The sequence below is a fragment of the Carassius gibelio genome, chromosome B3 (assembly GCF_023724105.1).
Source record: "Carassius gibelio isolate Cgi1373 ecotype wild population from Czech Republic chromosome B3, carGib1.2-hapl.c, whole genome shotgun sequence".
NCBI classification, from domain to species: Eukaryota; Metazoa; Chordata; class Actinopteri; order Cypriniformes; family Cyprinidae; genus Carassius; species Carassius gibelio.
The window spans coordinates 21,325,245-21,344,174 of record NC_068398.1 but is presented as its reverse complement, the minus strand read 5'-3'; the positions used below and the strand labels follow the sequence as shown (position 1 = coordinate 21,344,174).

Genomic DNA, 18,930 nt, shown 5'->3' with positions numbered 1-18,930 from the left:
TATTTCCCATCAGACCTCTCAGCTGCACCTCCAGTTCTAAGCCGCACATCAGCCGCTGTACCGCGTCAGGTCAGGATTTGCAGAAGGCTTAGTCTTGCTGTGAAAGAAATGCATTAGATCTTTCTTTGTCCTCTTTTTCCCTCCTCACATGGTCTGACCCGTTCAGAGTGAGGGCAACGTGGTGCTCCTGCGCGATTCAGCCAGAGCTTTTGCCCCAACTCGCCACAGGAGCTCAGCTGCTTTTGCCTTACATGTCAAGCAAAAAAAACAGATCAGCTTCCCCACAGCGGTGCAATTACACCCAATAAACATCTTCACTGTCAGAATACAAACCCTTCAAACCCTCGTAGCATGAAACTCGAATCAAACCCCAACCCTTTTTGGATGTGGAATAGATTAGGCCTTCAAAAACCACAAGAAAACACACCTGCATGCCAAGCCTCGGTCACTGCGCATCCCACAGATGCATTTCTGCCCCAGAGGTCCAACAACCACACCACTTTTTCAACAACACTCGACTTCTGTTCTCCTGCCACTGTGTTTCATATTTAAAACAAAAGACTGTCAAAGCGATCGCCCCCTAAAACAAACTCTCTGTGGCTCTGTGACCCGCTTATTCCCTTGGCCACAGCTCAACCAGGAACGAGCAGACGCTGCAAGATTGAATGCAGCCATACGGCCACTGGAACTGCAACAATACTCGCTCTTCCAGATGAGTGAGCAGAATGACCCAACTCCTCACGTTAAGCTTAATATACTGAAGCAGAGGCACCAGTCATCACTGTCTGTGCCACCGCGATTTATTCACCGCGATGCTACTTTATTTAGACAGTGACGAGCCAGAAAATGTGCATCAACACACATCAAACTGTGATAAGTGCAAACAGTCTGCTATCCCAAGGAATGCGATCTAAACCAAGCTGGCTTTAAATAGGAACAAGCACACACTAGAAAGTGTGAAAGTGGAAAAAAACAAAACAAAGAAGGAATAAAAGCAAGGGCCCGCAGCCCACAGTTGTTCAGTTGTTGACGTGACCTGGCTGGCAGTGAAAGGGATGAGCAGCCGTCACTGCGAGACAGAAGAGCCTCTATCTCTATGAGTGTGTGTGAGGAAGGGATAGAGAGAAAGCTTAGAATCAGATCCCAGTGTCAACGTATCTTAGCAACCGTCTCCGAGGTGACAGGGACTAACATCACTTCCTGTCTATGGGAGAATGTGCATCTGTATACTAAAAGGTCTGCACGTGAAAAAGCATACAAAAACGTGCACGCCAGTAAAAACGGTCGACTGCTCTCTGACCAGAGGCTGTTTAATTCTCCTGAATGTCAGCGCTTGGTAACTCACATACTGCGCCCATGTTCCCATTACTGGAGCGATGGATTCAGGACACGCATTCCTAATGTGACAGATATGTAGGAATGTCACATGGCACTTCATAATTAATGCCTTAGGGTGCTCTGAAAGAATAAGCATGATGGGATAGTTGCGTTCAGACATTAAAGTGTTTGTTCAGCACACAAGATGGTCAATCAGAATGGTTCAGTGTCAGATTGTGCATGTACGACTGCACAGATCCAAGGTATCTCCGTATATATGTAGATTGTAGTCGTACATTGTGTCGGCGTCCAGCCTGACTACGTGTTATGCCAAGGAAAGCGTGGCCAAGTGCTGCCATCTGGTAGAACTAGTTGGCACAGAGGTCCACTGTATGGTTCCATGACATATTGGAGTGGTTAATTTTAACGCTGTGACACCATTTGGCAGAATCGAGCGTTTTGCAACCTATCATTCAGTCTATTTAAGTCACTCATCCGCTGCTATCACAGCACTACCAGGTTGACACGCAAACAAATACTTTGCCTTAAAGGGACAGTCCACCAGAAAATTAAAACCGTCATCATTTGCTTATCCTCATGATGGTCAGACATTTGTATGACTTCAGAAGAAAATCAGTAATACTAAACATATTTGGTTCCCATTGACTTCCATTGGAAGGACAAAAAATACAATGGAAGTTAATGTGAACCGAAACTGTTTGGTTATCAACACTTATCAAAGTATCGTTTTTTTTTGTGTGTGTGTGTGTGTGTTCTACAGAAGAAACCAAATTCATAAAGGGTTTGGAACGACATGAGTGTGAGTAAATGATGGCAATTTTAATTTATGTGGGTAAATTATCACTTTAAGGAAAACCTCAAACACAAAAATTGCTAGAGAAAATTAACTTTATTCATTTTCATAAAACAACATGCTAGATTTCAAAAGACAAATTAAGAAAAAGTAAAAGCGATAGAAAGTAAAACTTTCATAAAAATACAATAATAACCGGATTCATTGAATTAATCTTGAGGCGAGAGGAAGTGTAGAGTGATGGACCGCCTTGCTCTTCGGTCCGTCGGTATGTACAATCAAGTTCCCGCTCTAATGATACGCTGATAGGTTTGTGTGTAAATGCCTCAATGAATATGTGAGTATGAAAACAAACTCCTGATCTCACTCTAAACAGCTCTAATCTTCCCCACGCATCAGCTTCTAACAGAAAGTAAAAAGAAGAGAGCTTAGTTGACTCCAGTATTCTGAAATGAAACCTCTGAGGCAAAGAATGATGGGTAAAGCAGTCCTTAGATAAGGTCCATAAGAATTTCATCCTCCATAACGCTCGACACCTGAGGCATCCCAGGATTCTGTGCGACTGGACCCCGTGGACCTGTAGGGATCATCAGTGGACCTGTGGGAATATAAAACTTATGGTATAAATGTATCTAAGCGGTTTAAAAAATGATTAAACATAAATAGCAGTACAAGCCACAGCAAATAAATGAAATCACTTACACAATTAACAAGGTCACAGATGTGATAAAAATAAATTGTGCTAATGATACTGTACTGGAAATTAAGCGCTACCTTGGTGAGGCTGCCTCCACTGAGACTGCATCTGAGCGCCCCCTCCTGGTGCAGAATGGACCATCTGCTGGATGGGATGCATTCCCTGCATGCCCTGCATCCCACCCTGCTGCAGAGGGAGATTACGGAATATAAAAGCAAGCTTAACTATGAATGGCACTTTTCATTCCATTGATTTGGAATTTTTACAGTATGAATGCAAACGCAGGAGACAGGAAATGCAAGCTCAGGCGAATTTTGTTGCGTTTCAAAGTTCAAAGTTTGGTGACCTCTTGACCTGTGAATTCATATCACAGGAAGACGTGCAACCTATAGATTATTTATGCATCGCAATGTGCCCTCTTCTCTGGATTAAAAGAATGCATACTTTAAATATGCAGGATTGCAGTAAAGTGGAGCAGAATGCATATTTTTATGCAGCATAGGTTTAATTAGGAAATAAGAGTTAAATTATGTTAAGATGATGCAGTGTGTGGCGTCATATTACAACCTTTGCCGCATCTGTAGAAATTCCACATGCTCAAGTTTCAGTGTGACCGCAGCTTAAAGGGATAGTTCACCCCCCAATAAATGAACATTCTGTCATTAATTGATCTCCCTCTAGTCGTTCCACACCTGTAAGACCTCAGTTTATCTTTGGAACACTCTTCGAGGCACGTTCATGAGAGTACCACGACACATGCGTGGTGCTGCTGATGCAGGGTCGAGAAGCGCCGCGGCTTGTTTGCACGCATGCGATGTGGTACTGTCGTGAACTAGAGTTGGGGGATGTCTACCAAACTGGCATCAGGCTATGTCTATAGTGAATGGGCGATGGATGATGACATCGGGGTGGGGGGTGGGGGGGGGGGGGTTAGGGAATCCGTACTCAGAAAGGCAAGGAAAACAAATAAAACACTCTATGATTGCGGGAGAGGAGGTGGAGGAAGGAATTGCGATGCTGGCTCAACATTGTGATACTGGTCAGCTATCGGCAATGGACGATGGCATCCGAACCCTATTGTGACTGTGCATTGACGTCTGACATGGAAAAGAAGAACTGTTGAATAAAGTTGCTATTTATGTTTTCTTTGCGCACAAGAAGTATTCTCGTAACTTCATAAAATTAAGATTGAACCCCTGATGTCACATGGACTTTTTTTTAATGATGTCCTTACTACCTTTGTCAGGGCCTTGACTGTGATAGTTGTGCTGCTGTCTATGGAGGCTCAGAAAGCTATCAACTCTTCAATATCTTAATTTGTGTTCCAAAGATGAATGAACAGGTCTTACGGGTTTGGAACAACATGAGGGTGAGTAATTAATGACAGAACTTTCATTTTTGGGTGAACTGTCCCTTTAAGGAAGTCCTATAGAAGGGCTTCACACACTTACAGGTTGTTGGCTGAGGAGGAGGCTGCGGAGTTGGGGGTTTGCGCCTGGGTTTGGGAGGCGCAGCATCCCACCAGGAGGCTGGGCTTGAGCTTGGCCCACCTGATTGGGCGGAGCACCTGTGACCGGCGGCTGCTGATTACCTGCTGCGGCTGCTCTCAACTAATGAAAAGCAAAACCACAGTGGTGAAGATAGAAAGTAAGTGGACATGAAAAAGCTGCTGTAAAACACTTTGTTACATAAGTGCTAGTTCTGTGTGCGCGAGTCTCACGGGAGAGAACTGTGAATACAGAGCCACTGTAACTGCGTTAAAGGTATTAAAAGGGACATATTCCACACTTTGTAGTATTCTTCCCAGAAGTCCACTTATAATTCATGTCAAGGCTTCTCACACCAAATACAGTTGTAACTTAGTTTTACATAACCATTTCCCGCTCTCTTTTTAGTCTCAGCCCATGGACCAATAGTCACACAGATTCAGTTTTTCGTTTGACACAGTAAAAAGGACTAGATATTCACAAGCAGAATTGTTTATTCTATGGTTAAAGGCTATTTAGAAGAGCTGTCTGTTTAGAGGCAGATTGAATGCAGCTACTATGTATTAAATAATACAACAATGTAGTAACATTTAATTCATTTATTATTTATTATTTAATATATATATATATATATATATATATATATATATATATATATATATATATATATATATATATATATATAATTTATTTATGTCTTTTAGATTTCAATTTCAAACAAATGCGGTTCTGAAAATTATTACTGATTCCACAAAAAAACATGAAGCAGCACAGCCATGTTCAACACTGGAAATAATAAGAAATGTTTCATGAGCAGTAAATCAGCATATTAGAATGATTTCTTAAAAATCATGTGACATTGAAGACTGTAACTGAAAATTCAGCTTGGAATGAATTACACTGTAAAATATATGAACATTTGAAACCGTAATAATATTTCACAATATTACTGTTTTTACGGCATCTAATAATTGTAGCCTTGGAGAGCATTAAGAGACTTCTTTCAACAATGTCCCTTTTAATACACAACGCCGTTCACAAGATGGAGAAATGGCAGAAAATCAAGCAGCGAATCGCTGTGCTTGCAGGAAACATGGTCCTACATGTGTGTGTGTGTGTGCGTTAATGCATGCAGAATTATGTTTCTGATTCTCACCATGTTGTTCTGTCTCTGCTGGTCCTCCATCAGTATGACCTGACTGACGGAGGGCAAGCCCACCACCACAGACTGAGGCAGAAAGAGAGGGACAGAGAGGAGGAGACCAGGAGGGTTTAGAACAGCATGCATATTCTCAAGCCGAGGAGAAATACAAACAGGGCGGGTGCACAGGGCCAGAGACAGAGAGAGAGAGAGAGAGCAGGGCAGGGGAGATAGAAGAGAGGAGACGGGGGAAGCACTGCTGCTTTACCTGCTGTTGCACGTTGCCAAGCGTAACAGGGATGGGGCCTGGTGGTCTGTTGAGGAAGTTCTGATTGGGTGGGACCTGTCCAGGTTGCATCTGAACAGCACTGTTCATCTGAGAAAACAGACAAGCGATGGATTAATGACAGAATTCAAGAACAAAGCACAAAAATAGCACAATTAAAAAACAAGCACACTTTAAGCTAATTTATGGGTTGTTTCATTTAAGTGTCCCAAAATGCTGTTCTTTCATGAAGGTATACGTTTGTGTGCGAGTATGTTTTCATAATTGTACATGTTGTTATGCTAGAGTTCACATTGCATGCACATTTTCAAGCGTGTGACGGTATAATTAATTTTTTTATGTATGTGCACTCATGTTTGAAAACAATTATTTTATTTTTTTGTGCAGTGATGTATTTTAGGTTCAATACAAGTTAAGCTCAATCAACAGCACTTGTGGCACAATGTTGAAAACAATTACTTCAACTCACCTCTTAAAAAAAGAGCCAGCTAACAATGGAAGTAAACGATTTTTTTTTTAATTTTTTAAGACATTTTATGGTCTGTATTTTTCCAATGTGCAGACAATTTTCAGATACCTGTTGGACTAAAACTTCCTCTTTGTTTTACGCACCTGAGAATTAATTGTTTTTTCTTTTTGAGTGTATACAAATCCTGTTTGATGGATAAAATAACATAAAAATAAATGAATATGACTTGACATTTTTATAAGAAATATTCTGACTTCACTGGCCTGTAAATCAATTTTATCAGTTCCCTTGTTTTGCCTCATGTAACCAACTTACATCCAGCGTAATAGAAATAATGCAGACACAAAATGTTTACAAACATTAGGCTATAATAAACACTAGGCTATTTTGTATAATCATTTGTCATTCAAATACATCGCAAATACGGAAACTTAAAAGATTTTGTGTAGAATGAGAGACCCGCTGGTTTCAGTTTCGTTTTAGCCTAAATTAATTAGTTTTATTTTGTCGTTAATATCGCTATAACTTCTTATATGTTTAATTCTTGTTCTCTTCTAAATAAGGGAGAATTTTCATTTGCTATATTAACCTCAAAATAATTCTTAGAATGAAATTTGGAGTCCAACTTTCGGACGCATATACACCGTTACTTACTATACATTTACCATTATTCTATATTCTTTATATTAAATAAAATTTTAGCATCTAGATACGTCGGGAACATGGAAATATTTAGATTTGAGCCGAATGAGAGAGGTAGGCATCAGCTTCACCTTAGAATAATTTGTTTTTGGATTTACGTTTTATAGCCTAAACTAAGAACTATTTTTATAATGTTTTTAAATATTTTGCTTTAGACTACAGGCATTTTAGCCTTCATTATTTCGGAAGTAATAGAGCTAATAAAAAGCGACGTGAGCCCAGCCTTTTTTTTTTTTTTTCTCAAAAGGCAATCTTAGAATGTTTTTTTTTTCTTTTAACAATGAAGCAAACATTTTTAAATATCTTAAAAATACTTTTTCTTTAAAGTGTTGATAAAAAAATAAAAAAAAATTAAGTAACTTACAATCTAAAGATGATGATGCTGTAGCCTATTGGCTGTGACTAAGCGTTAGATCTCTATTTTTTCCTTTTCTTTTTGAGTAAAGAAAACGTTATACTTTATTATTATTTTATTATAATTATTAGGCAAATAATATTATTTTTTTTAAATAACGTTATTAACCGGTATTTCTTCCACCCGAACTGGTTTCGGAACGGTAATAATATCAGAGGAACGCAGAACAGAAACGTTAAAATATCGATTCTGCTCGGAGTGAACTAATTGAATTTTTTTTTCATTTTCAAGCCCTGCATCGAAGACAAATTCAAGAATTTTTCCTAATTGATAAGTCATAAGTATCATGGGTATATTTTTAGCAACAGCCAACAATACATTGTAAGGATCAAATTGCTCAATTTTTTCAATGCCAAAAATCATTAGGATATTAATTAAAAACTATGTTCCATGAAGATATAGTGTACATTTTCTACAGTAAATATATAAAAACTTAATTTCTGATTATTTGGACAACTTTAAAGGTGATTTTCTCAATATTTTTGCACCCTCAAATTCCTGATTTTTGTTGTTGTTGTATCTTGGCCAAATATTGTCGTAACAAACATAAATGAAAAGCTTATTTATTTTTATTTTTTATGATGTATATATCTCAATTTAAGAAAAATTGACCCTTTGTGTGGTCCAGGGTCACATATTGTCAAGGTAAAACAGGTTCCTCGTCTCCAGTTTCCTCTAGAAAGGCTGGTATGATCCTCAGTATTTGCCATGTTGATGCCAAGCAGCAAATGTGTCAGGGATACTATTTGGCAATTTAACCTTGTATTATGTTGCAGGTCCTAAAATAGTTACTGATCAGCAGGCATGTGTTTTAAATTGCCAAAGCAATGACAAGTGAACGACAACTTAACAAGTGTTCATTTTAGGTGCCAAATGGATTGTGTGTGCAACATCAACACAGAGCCAGGGACAGCTGCTCACAAGGTGCAAGGGATGAGATTTCAGGTGAGCATTTTTTTACGCTGCTCTGTCAATTTCATTTCAATAACTGTGTTTGTTTATAGTGAAGACTACACCGTTTCCTGTGACTCACCGAGCGTTGCTGCTGCACTTGTTTGTGGTTAGTGATGACCTGCCGAATGCCATTGACGAATCCGCTCTGGTCATTAGGGATGAGTCCCATGAAGATCCTCTTCCTAGACGAGTACAGCAGCATCAGCACACGCACCTCACACGGAGCACTGTGGGGGAAGTGCACACAACCAGCCTACACAAACACACACAATACACATCAAACTATGTCCCAATCCACACATCTAGACAGCACACACAACCAGAGTGACTGGAGAGCTGCCTGGGCCTAACACCATTATATTTTAAGACAGGATTAAAATGAACTAAGCAGCCGTTTCCCAGACACAGATTGAACCTAAAACTGAACTTAATCAGTGTTAATGGTGATTCACTACTGACGGATCTCTTAGACTGTGTCAAGGGGTCTAGCTCCAGGGTAAAAGTTCAGTTCAGAGCCTTTCATTTTCAGAGGAAATGCTGGCTACGTGACTTTTTTTATTATTATTCACGGCTAAATATGAACATCTTTCTAACATTCAAAAACAGAGGAAGATCTCCCCCAAGAGGATGAAGACCGTTATTACACACTATTACATTTTCTTCAGAAATCTTCAATGGGAAATAGACACTTAAATATAGCATAGAATATAGATAAATGCATGGAGAACATAAAAACTCGGCCTACATGAGAAGGTTGTAGCTTGATTATTAATTGTGGACTGACTGAGCCTATGATTCTGTTACTGTACTCACAAATCCATTGGTCATGATGCGATACAGTCCTTTCAAAGACTCCATATCTTTATTAGTGAACAGAAACTGCACCATACGAGAGTTCCTGAACAGAGGGCCCAGAGTAGTCTATAGAAACACAACAAGACACAGGAACCATCACTGCATTAATGTGACCTAGATGTCTGACCAACCACAATTCAGCACGAATATATGCCGTTTAGGTTGACATGAATTTTGAAAGTTATGTGAGAGTTTACATTTATATTCCATGCGATAATTCTGTAATTATAGTACTGTATGTTTTTTTTTAACTTAAGTATAATTAAAGTTAGTAATCTGAACAGTCTACTCATTTGACAATGCATTTTGCATACTGTGTGCTTCAGGGAAGTGTGCATAGTCCGATAAGATAAGAGGAAGGACAACATGAAAGAAGGTGAGGTGATGGTAAAGAAAAGAGGAGCAGTAGAAGAAATATGAGAGAGAAGAGAAAATGATGATGAGGAAACAGGAGACGAGATGGCAATTATGGAGTAGAAAAAAAAATGGGAGAAAAATATGAGGAAGAGAAAAAAGATGAAGAAAAGTAGAAATGGTGATTTAGGAAGAGGAGAAAAGAAACATGATGAAAAGATGACTGAATGAAAAGGTAAAGATTATGTACAAAGGGTGATGATTAAGGAAGAGGAGGAGATGGAGTAAAAAAAAAAGAGGAGAAAACTACTGAGAAGAGCAAAAAAAAAGGGAAGATAATACAGGAAATGCAATGATGATGAGAATAAGGAAGAAACAAAAAGATAGGAAAGGAAGAGAAAAAGGACCAGAGAATAAAGATAATGAAGGAGATAATATAGGAGGAGGAGGAGAACAAGAAAAAGAAATCCTTGCTTCCTTCGCAAGTCCAGTAAAACATCCTGCAGGAAACACTATATTCACATTTACCAAGAGCTGCTGAGGGATGAGCTGCATGATCAGCTTCTGTGGCCACTGGTCTGTATTTCTGAAACAAAAGAGGAGGGGAAAAAAACTTAATCCTCTCTGTGCATCTCTACCATATATTCTACATTATGCAAATATGAGCCAATCGGAGTCACTCACAGATTCTCCCCTTGGCTGACCTGGACCTGGCACGGCAGGGAGCGTGTCAGTTTTGTGTTGGAGTCCATGGAGGAAGCCTTGGGCTTCTGCGGTGATTGATGGAGACAGAGGGAGAGGGGACAAGCGGAGGGAGAAATAAGATGAAGAGGTTAACATACAGAGTAAAAAGACCTTGCTGGCAGAGATGGACGGTAAGACTAAAGGCAGAGAAATATACAACCTCTGTGTGCAACTTCCAGAACAAGAGAGATCACACTGACAATGGAAGAGCTGCAACGTTATTATGTCAAATCAAAACTAATGAGCAAACGGACCATTTTAAGAATATTTGATGGAACCTCTTTTTTTAAAGCATCATTTAGACCAATTGATGACTCAATCAACACAACAACATATTGTTTTTAGAATTTTTGGACATCTTTACTAAATTCACCCCACAGTATCGCTGCAAATGGACAGTGTGGAGAAAATGCAGGACTGAGTTTTGGCGCAGAATTACTATTGATTTAATTTACACATCGCAGCTTGGCAGTGTTTGTGTTTGTGAATAGTGTGCGGAGAGCTGTGTGAACTCATCATCCAGATGGTGACTCTACGACAGGCCTCAACAACCAAGCGTGCCGCCGTGCTTGATAAGCGCACATTGGTTTGCTGGCATGTTATTGACCAGATGGTGATAATGATCATGGCATGTGCGTCTGTGTTTTTGTTTCCTGATCATTTGGGTTGACCCAGTGTCAAAACAAACATTTCAATAGCTGATTGTGCGTTTGGGATCATTCGTTGCTGAGATGATCTTCAGGCCACTGTAGAATAGCCAATAGAGTTTCATTCATCTAAAAAGAAAGCCTCTCCCATAAATCAAGCAGAAATCAAGAAACATCATTGATCCCATTACAGTCCCTGCAAATGGCACCCGAGGCACAATACCCACGGGTCACCTTACAATACATCAATGAAACACGAATAGATAGCTTAACCAGATCAAATCAATCCTTCTTCTCAAAGTCTAGAAGGAAAAAAAAAAAAAAAACATTTCATCACAGGTGAGTTACAATATGAGAATTTTTAAAGAGATTAAATGAGATCCCTTTCAGCTGTGAGGCATACGTAAAACATTATCCATACTATTTAATTTAATTTCCATTTAGTTTTGGTTTTATTTTAGTTTCAATCATTTTAAAAATAATTTATAATTTATATATTAGAATTTATATACTGTTTCAAGTAATACAATAATTTAAAAATATTTAGTTTTAGTTGCCAAAGCAACATTCCTAATTATTATTATTTTTTTGTTTTATTTCAATGAAGAAAACAATTTTTTTTAGTTTGTTTACTTAACATTAACAATACTTGCTTGCAAAGCTTTATTAGTAATGTATTGGCGACATATTTGGTGACCCTTTAAGGTTTTTACATAACCCTGGGACATTTTCTGTTCTTACTACACTTGTTAAAAACACAACTGTCACAACACAAAGTCTCCAATACTAAAAAAATGCTATTTTCTTGAAACTACATAAAAACCCTTGTCAGACCAACAAAATGACCCCAAATGTCAAACACAGTTGTCTGAACAAAGAATTTCATACTGTTGAAATGTTAAGGCTTTGTGAGCTCCGAGCATGCATTGCAGCATGAATAAATTATACAATTACGGTTATAGGATTATTGTTCTGCTGTTTGCTGACTTCATTTAATAGTTATTTGTTGCACTTTGATGTAAAGAACTCATCTTTTTAACATGTTTTGGTTATCACCGTTCTTGAGGTTAGTGTGTCTAGTTTTGAGGCCTAGAGTATGTTCAACCACTCATGTGTCTTTCCTGGATATCTTAGTCTTGTAAGTTGTTTTACAAGCAAAGAAAATGTTGTCTACTTATTTGATTAAGTTGCCTATTAGCATTTGCCATTTGTAAACGAACATAAATTTGATAATGTGATGACTTTACACACTCGCACGCACACATATATATACATATATATATATATATATATATTTTTTATCATTCAGGCAACATATTTTTTTTTTTTTTACCCAAACCTGCCTTGAGAATTGTTTATCCCTCGACATTGAAATTTTTCTACACAAATTAATACTGCAACATACTGTATCTAAGGACATTGTTTTCTTTCTATAAAGCAAGAGATTCCAAGTGAAGTCCCTATGGTGTGGAAACCACAAAACCGATCTGAAGAAGACTTTAAGATATTGCTATGACGTCACTAGTATAGTTTCTCACCTCCTGCCATTCTAGAACTCCACTCCATGCTACAATCTTATTGGCAACACCTTGCTGTGCCCCAGCTTGAGGTGCAGGTACAGCTGCCTAAAAAACAAGAATATATTGAAATTGTACAGACTCCAAGTGAGTCCAAATGAGTCAGATTTCACAGAAATACATTTCTCAAGTCTGACCATGCCAGGCTGTGTTGGCGGCGTCTGCTGATTGGTGGGCTGTGGCTGAGGGGCCTGAGGAGGTTGCTGGTTGGGTGCAGGTGGACCTTGTGGTGGGACTTGTGGCTGCTGCGGAGGTTGCTGAGGTGGAACTTGCTGCTGCGGTGACACTGTGGTAACTGTTGATAGATTGGGTTTACCTCCTGAAGCCAGTGATTGGCTGAAAGGTGTATTTTGCATTTGAGGAACTGTGAACAAAACATAAACAACTCAGCAAATGGTGTTTTCAAATATGGAAAACATAGTGAAACACGGAGCACACAAACACAGCCGAAGACTCAAGAATAAAGGGACTCAAATTGGACTCACATCGGCTCTTCTGCTGCATAGTGGCTGCATCTAGCACCTTCTGTGCTGCATCATGGGCTGCGTTTAGAGAGGAATTCTAGGACAAGAGAGTTTTTGCAACAGAGGGATAACATTCCTGAGGTCTCATCATTAGTGTGCACAGCCGTGCTTGAAAACAAAGCCAGATCCTTCCACCAAATACAAATGCATTCATGCACATCTCATCTACCAATTAGATCTATTCAAATCAGATTATAACAGCAGTTAGTCTTAATCTTAAGAATCAAAATTACCAATAATGTGCCTCCAATTAGGCACAGAAAGAGCAGACCGAGATAAGCCTGTTATTGAGGCAAGCGCTCTGATTTCTCTACATCACCGAAGCAGTGAGATAGCAGGGTCCTCACCTTCCAATGATTTAGTCAACTGCTCATTAAACATGCAAATATTTTTGCTTCCTGTTTTTCCATTTTGTCTCCATTTTCCCTGCGGCAAACCCATTTTATACAATTTCTCTGTTCTGACTCAGCTTTTCATTAGGCTTATTTGTCTTTATATATCTATAATGATATACTTTTTTTTAATAAGTTTTAATGTGACTACAGCAGACCATGTACTAAAATGCTTTACCATTTTTGTATCATTTTAACACTATGAAGCTTTTATATCTCACAAAAAATTCAAAGATATTAATACATAAATAACAATACAGGTCTATAGTTGTATCATCTGACACTTAATAAACAAGTTTTGTGAAATATTTCAGTTAGAAGGAGACTCATGTAAATATATACGCTACCATTCAAAAGTCTAAGGTCAGTAAGATTTTTTTATGGTTTTGGAAGTCTCATGTGCTCACCAAGATTGCATTTATTTAGTCAAAAAAACATTGACCTTTAACAGTAGTGCATATGTAATGAAGTTATATATTTCTATTAATTCCATGAACACAGACCTGGTGTGGAAGGGATGGAGGAGTCTGGGTTACTGAGCCCATAGTCTGGGACACTGGCAAAGGCTGAGGTGGCAGGACAGGTTTAAGGGAGACTGCACCAGAGCCTCCTCCAGGAGCAGCTGGACACACACAGATGTAACAGAAAGCATTAATCAGAGCAAATCTAATAATTCAATAAAATACTGTTTTTTTATTGTCCCATCTGCTGACAAAAGCTGTTGATGTTATATCACTGCACTGAACATTCACAAGCATATCAGGACAAGTGTCTTTCTTACCAGGAAGTGCAATGCCCCTGACTAACACCATGTGAAAAGGGTCCTGACTGTAGTCTGGGTGTGAGGGTTCTGGTGCACCTGCTACAGAGGACGCTCTTTCAAAAAGAGATCGAAGCGCTGGAAGTTTCCGTGGAGCGATTACAGAAAAATGGATCCCCCGCTACAGCCCAAAAGAAATCAATAAAATAATTTTATTAATTTCAACTACATATCAGAAACAGACATCAGCTTTTATACGAAACAGTGAGAAAAAAAATAATATAGCACATAATATTAGACTATGCTTGGATCAACCAGCATGATCAACATGGGTTTTTAGTAGCTTGCATTTTTGTTTTATTTCTGTAATACTTCCACTAAAAAATGTTAACCTGAGATCCAAAATAATACTCAATACTGCTGCTGCATTGCTGTGAATTCTCTTGTAAAGTGGGCAGGGATGGACTGGGATACAGTGTACTGGGATGCCTGGTTATACACAAGTGTTTTACAAGGACAGAAAAGTTCTGACATGAGGCCCATTTGAGAGAGATGAAGAAGGTAAGGTATCATTTTTTCAAGTGCTCCTTATCAATAATTCATTCACAAAATACACTTGTCTATTTTCTTTTCAACCACTTCCAAAGGCTTGACAGAGATGATCCAATGACTTCTTTATAATTACGTGTTAAGCGAGTGGAATGAAATTAAATGTTCTAGATGTTGATGCTGATTATAAAGCATATTGTGGCGAATATTTCCAAGTCTTCGTAATGTTTGATCTAAATAAGCATATTATTTTACAAGCAATGCACATTTGAAATGTTCCTAATGTATACGATCATTGATAACAATATCATAATAAAAATAAAAAAAAAATAAAAAAAATTTTTACAACAAAACACAATTATAGAATTGTACAATCCATAGCATATAATCAGTGTCAGTAAATAAATACTGATTTAGTGACAGTTTGCAAGCTATTGTGTCTAACAGCGTTCTGCATTTTCAGCAAGGAAGAATTAGGAGTATTTCTATGCTGGTTGTCATCATTGCCTTATGCATGGGGAACCAGAACCACCATTGTTTTTTTATAATTAACTCTGAGAAGTCCAGGCCTAGTGGTTAGAGAGTTTGACTCCTAACCCTAAGGTTGTGGGTTCAAGCCTCGGGACCGCAATACCACGCAAGGCATTGAACCCCCAACTGCTCCCAGCACCCTAGCATAAATGACTGCCCACTGCTCCGGGTGTTTGTCCACGTGTGTGTGTGTGTGTTCACAGCAGTGTGTGCACACTTTGGATGGGTTAAATGCAGAGAACGAATTCTGAGTATGGGACACCATACTTGGCTGTATGTCACTTTCACTTTTTTAATTACATAAGTACATCAAGATTACTGATGTGTTTTCAAAGCTAAAAGAACTTTCAGAAATCCAGTGACTTAAAGTTGCAGATCTATCATTACAACAGGACACATCTTATGAAGAGTAGATGAGTGCAGACTCACATCACGTATGATCTGGACCAGGCTGTCTGCGGTGCAGCCCGTGTAGCTGACGCTCTCCACAGCCGGTAGTAAGTACGGAGGAGAATTACACAGCAATACGCAAACCTTGTGAGTCTGACCACTGCGTAGAGAAACAATGAGAACACACATACAGTCACCGGCAGAATCTTGATTCCACAGAACAAGATAAAGAACTCACATTTGCTCCCTCATCTTTTTGAAGTCGTCAAAGAGCTGCAGGGCCACGGAAAGACCCTCAGCTATGAGACTGCAGCTCTCTGCTCCGCCTCCCATGAATCTGCGCAGAAAGCATCAGTGTAAGAGTTGCGATTCTCAGGCATTTAAAACATGAAAATCTTCAAAGTGGACATGAGACCAGCTCATCTAAACAAGCAAAAGCACACTGTTATCTCTTATATCGTGGAATGGCAGCAGCTCTTACTGGATGCTGTCGATCCAAGAGACAAACTCAAAAGCGGAGCTGGTGGGAGCATGGCACTGGACATAGGATTCTGGAGCACAATCCACTGTGTTGAAGACCACAAGACCATACTGAGTGCCACCATACTATAAAAAAAATCAAAAAAAGATGATCAGATGTTGAAATGACAGAACTAATTTAAAGAGCAGGTGTCCAACTCACATCTCCTCCAAAATCTGTTTCAGCAGGTGGTCCTCCATTAAAATACCTGCGATCACACAAGGTAGCTCAGTACAGAAGTATGACAAATGCCAGGATGAATAAGCAGGTGACGACTCTTACTCTATAGTCGGTAGTATGTAATTGTTCCGAAGTGATTCAAAATATGGACCAAGGTTTGCAGTTCCCTCTATGACAAACACCACATCTGACACCTGATTAAACCCAGACTTGGACGTCGGGTCCATATGGGTCGCCTTGTGTCTGCAAACAAGACAGGCGTTAGTATAATATCACACAGGACGTTTGCTGTAACTATTAAATAATGATAGATATACTATTATGCAATAGTTTGTCATATAGAATTCATGTAGTTTACACCCACTTAACCTTTACTGTGACTGAAGATTTATATACTGTTTTTATTATCATCTATTGTCATGTCTGTTCTAAAAGCAAGAATACCGAACCAGGATATGTAACGTTACATACTGTCTGAGTCTAAATAACGTTACCTAGAATAACGCCTACAAAGACATTTCTGAACGATTCAGTAATTCAGTCCATGCCAAAGATGCCTTACAGACTCATTTTAGCTGAGATATTTTCCTCTGTTCTGATTCAGTTAAAGAGGGGCTTCATAGAAATATAACGCAAATACAAATAAACGAAAACATCACATATGAACACGTTCCAGTTTTACACACATAGTGTCTTAGCATGTTTGTTAGCCGTTATCCTCAAATGCTAATTTATCTCGCGTTTCTTACCTGCTAGTATTGGTAGAACTGACTTCTAATGAGGATAAATTGGACTGATGCAGTCATTTATCTTGATTATTTCTACACCAGCCGTCTTAAGTTGTATTATGAAAGCTTCTCATAAACGTTAATGTAGACCGTGATGACAACAAATATCTGAATGTACGCTCGGCACTCGACAGTTTGGTCTGGTCTCAGATCTGGGAACTGGACTGGGTTGGTGAATCGATTTATGAGTAATCGATTTTTAAGCCAAAAGTACATCAATTTCAAACCCACCTAAAATATAGCTGTGATCCATCCATCAATCAGTTTTACACCGCTTCCTGTGTGGTCTTAGGAATAAGTAAATAGCCAGTCGATCTCTACAACTAAACATAGCTTAGGCATTATTGTGTTTGCATAAGGAAATAAAATGTATGCTTTTGAAAGTAATCCATAAATGTCTACAGACTATGTTAGGGTGACCATATTTTGTTTTCCAAAAAGAAGACAGGGCGGGGGACTGGGGTGTGGTTGGTCACCCAAAGTAGTGCAATCCCAAATATCAAAACTCAAATATGTCAATTTCATACTTAAAACACACATATTTTACAGTCACTGTTATGCATATTGATCATAAACAGCTAAAAAACTTCTACCGGTGGCCCCTCCTTTACAAAACCTGACATCTAGCACAGTTTTATCATAGGCAGAATCAGGGCTGTAGCTGGGGCTCGGGGGGCCCCGGGACAGGTTGTACCCTTGGGCCCTGTTTGAAATCATGTATATAGCACAAATAAATAAGTAGAACAAAGATAGCAATTAAACAATGTTTCATTTTTTCAAGTTTATAGGTATTCACTTACAGAAACTGAATGATGGAGAAAATGAATAAACTAAACATTTATTCAGTCAAGAGCAGTGAGTGATATTCAATTTTTTTATTTTCTTGGATTAACATTAAGGGCACCGACACAGCCGTGGGCCCCTATCATCACCACCTTTCACCCCATTAGCGACGACCCTCGGTAGAATGCAAAATGTTTCAAAACAATCATTACAGTCAAATGTAACTAATTCAACATTTCAAACCTTTAACCCACGGGGGAATCCAGCCATGGCAACAGTTTAAAAGTAGTCCAATTCTATTGGGAAAAGAACACAGACTTGACAACCCTGCATCCAACACGAGCTGCAGGAGTCAGATTTGATTGATCATGTGTTGAGAGAAGAGAGATGGCTGACAGATCATGCTGGAGGATTTGCTGCTCAACAGATCCTGAGCTCATTGACTGATTATTTCTTTAGAGTGTGCATGTGATCACGAAATTGAAAGTAAAAGTGAACAGCAAGCTCTCATTCAAAAGAGATTTAAATACTCAGCATACTGATGTCGGCTCCCTGAAGCGCAAAAATTATATGCAGTGTTAGAATGTTTGCGGGACTCTACACAAAAATCACGGGGGCGGGCGAAAATGGTCAGGATTTCTGCGGGAGCAGCATTAAGAAAACAGTCCCGTAGCAGCTGGCTCTAATATAAAAACGCACACAATCAATAGTGACTGTAGGGGAATTTAGAAATCAGGTCCTAAAGAGGACATTTCTGGTACAAAGAGGACGTATGGTCACCCTAGTCCATATAATAATAATAAGGTATGAAGATTTTGTTATTATCATCATCATGTTTAAATCTTAAATGTATCCTATAGTGTATGTTTTGTTTCTTTATTTAGATTTAATTTCCAGTTTTTATCCGTTTTTTCATCTTCAATCTTATGTTAAGCTACATTATTGTATTTTATATGTTTTAAGTACTTTCTTTATTATTATTATTATTATTATTCAGGAAAATGAGTTTTCTAAACTTAAGAGCAAACAGCTAAGTAAACAGTAGATGTCACTA

The 18,930-nt window shown here is 38.7% G+C and overlaps 1 protein-coding gene across 5 annotated transcripts; it reads right to left on the bottom strand.

Annotated features, from left to right (window-relative positions):
• Nucleotides 1–2,208: 2,208 nt before the first annotated feature.
• On the bottom strand, nucleotides 2,209–17,247 carry LOC127953637 (mediator of RNA polymerase II transcription subunit 25). 5 transcript variants are annotated; one of them, XM_052552874.1, is made up of 20 exons: nucleotides 17,055–17,247; nucleotides 16,408–16,548; nucleotides 16,288–16,333; nucleotides 16,087–16,211; nucleotides 15,844–15,942; nucleotides 15,645–15,765; nucleotides 14,157–14,316; nucleotides 13,879–13,997; nucleotides 12,945–13,020; nucleotides 12,597–12,823; nucleotides 12,421–12,507; nucleotides 10,176–10,261; nucleotides 10,020–10,077; nucleotides 9,096–9,203; nucleotides 8,362–8,535; nucleotides 5,725–5,832; nucleotides 5,472–5,543; nucleotides 4,280–4,438; nucleotides 2,906–3,014; nucleotides 2,209–2,729 (listed from the first exon to the last, which is right to left on the bottom strand). In XM_052552874.1, the coding sequence occupies exons 2-20, from the start codon at nucleotides 16,530–16,532 to the stop codon at nucleotides 2,623–2,625; spliced, it is 2,166 nt and encodes a 721-aa protein (XP_052408834.1). In that variant the 5' UTR covers nucleotides 16,533–16,548; nucleotides 17,055–17,247; the 3' UTR covers nucleotides 2,209–2,622. The 5 variants fall into 5 exon arrangements, with proteins under 5 accessions (XP_052408834.1, XP_052408835.1, XP_052408837.1 ...); XM_052552875.1 differs by having other exon boundaries at nucleotides 10,176–10,258; XM_052552877.1 differs by lacking the exon at nucleotides 4,280–4,438.
• Nucleotides 17,248–18,930: the final 1,683 nt, after the last annotated feature.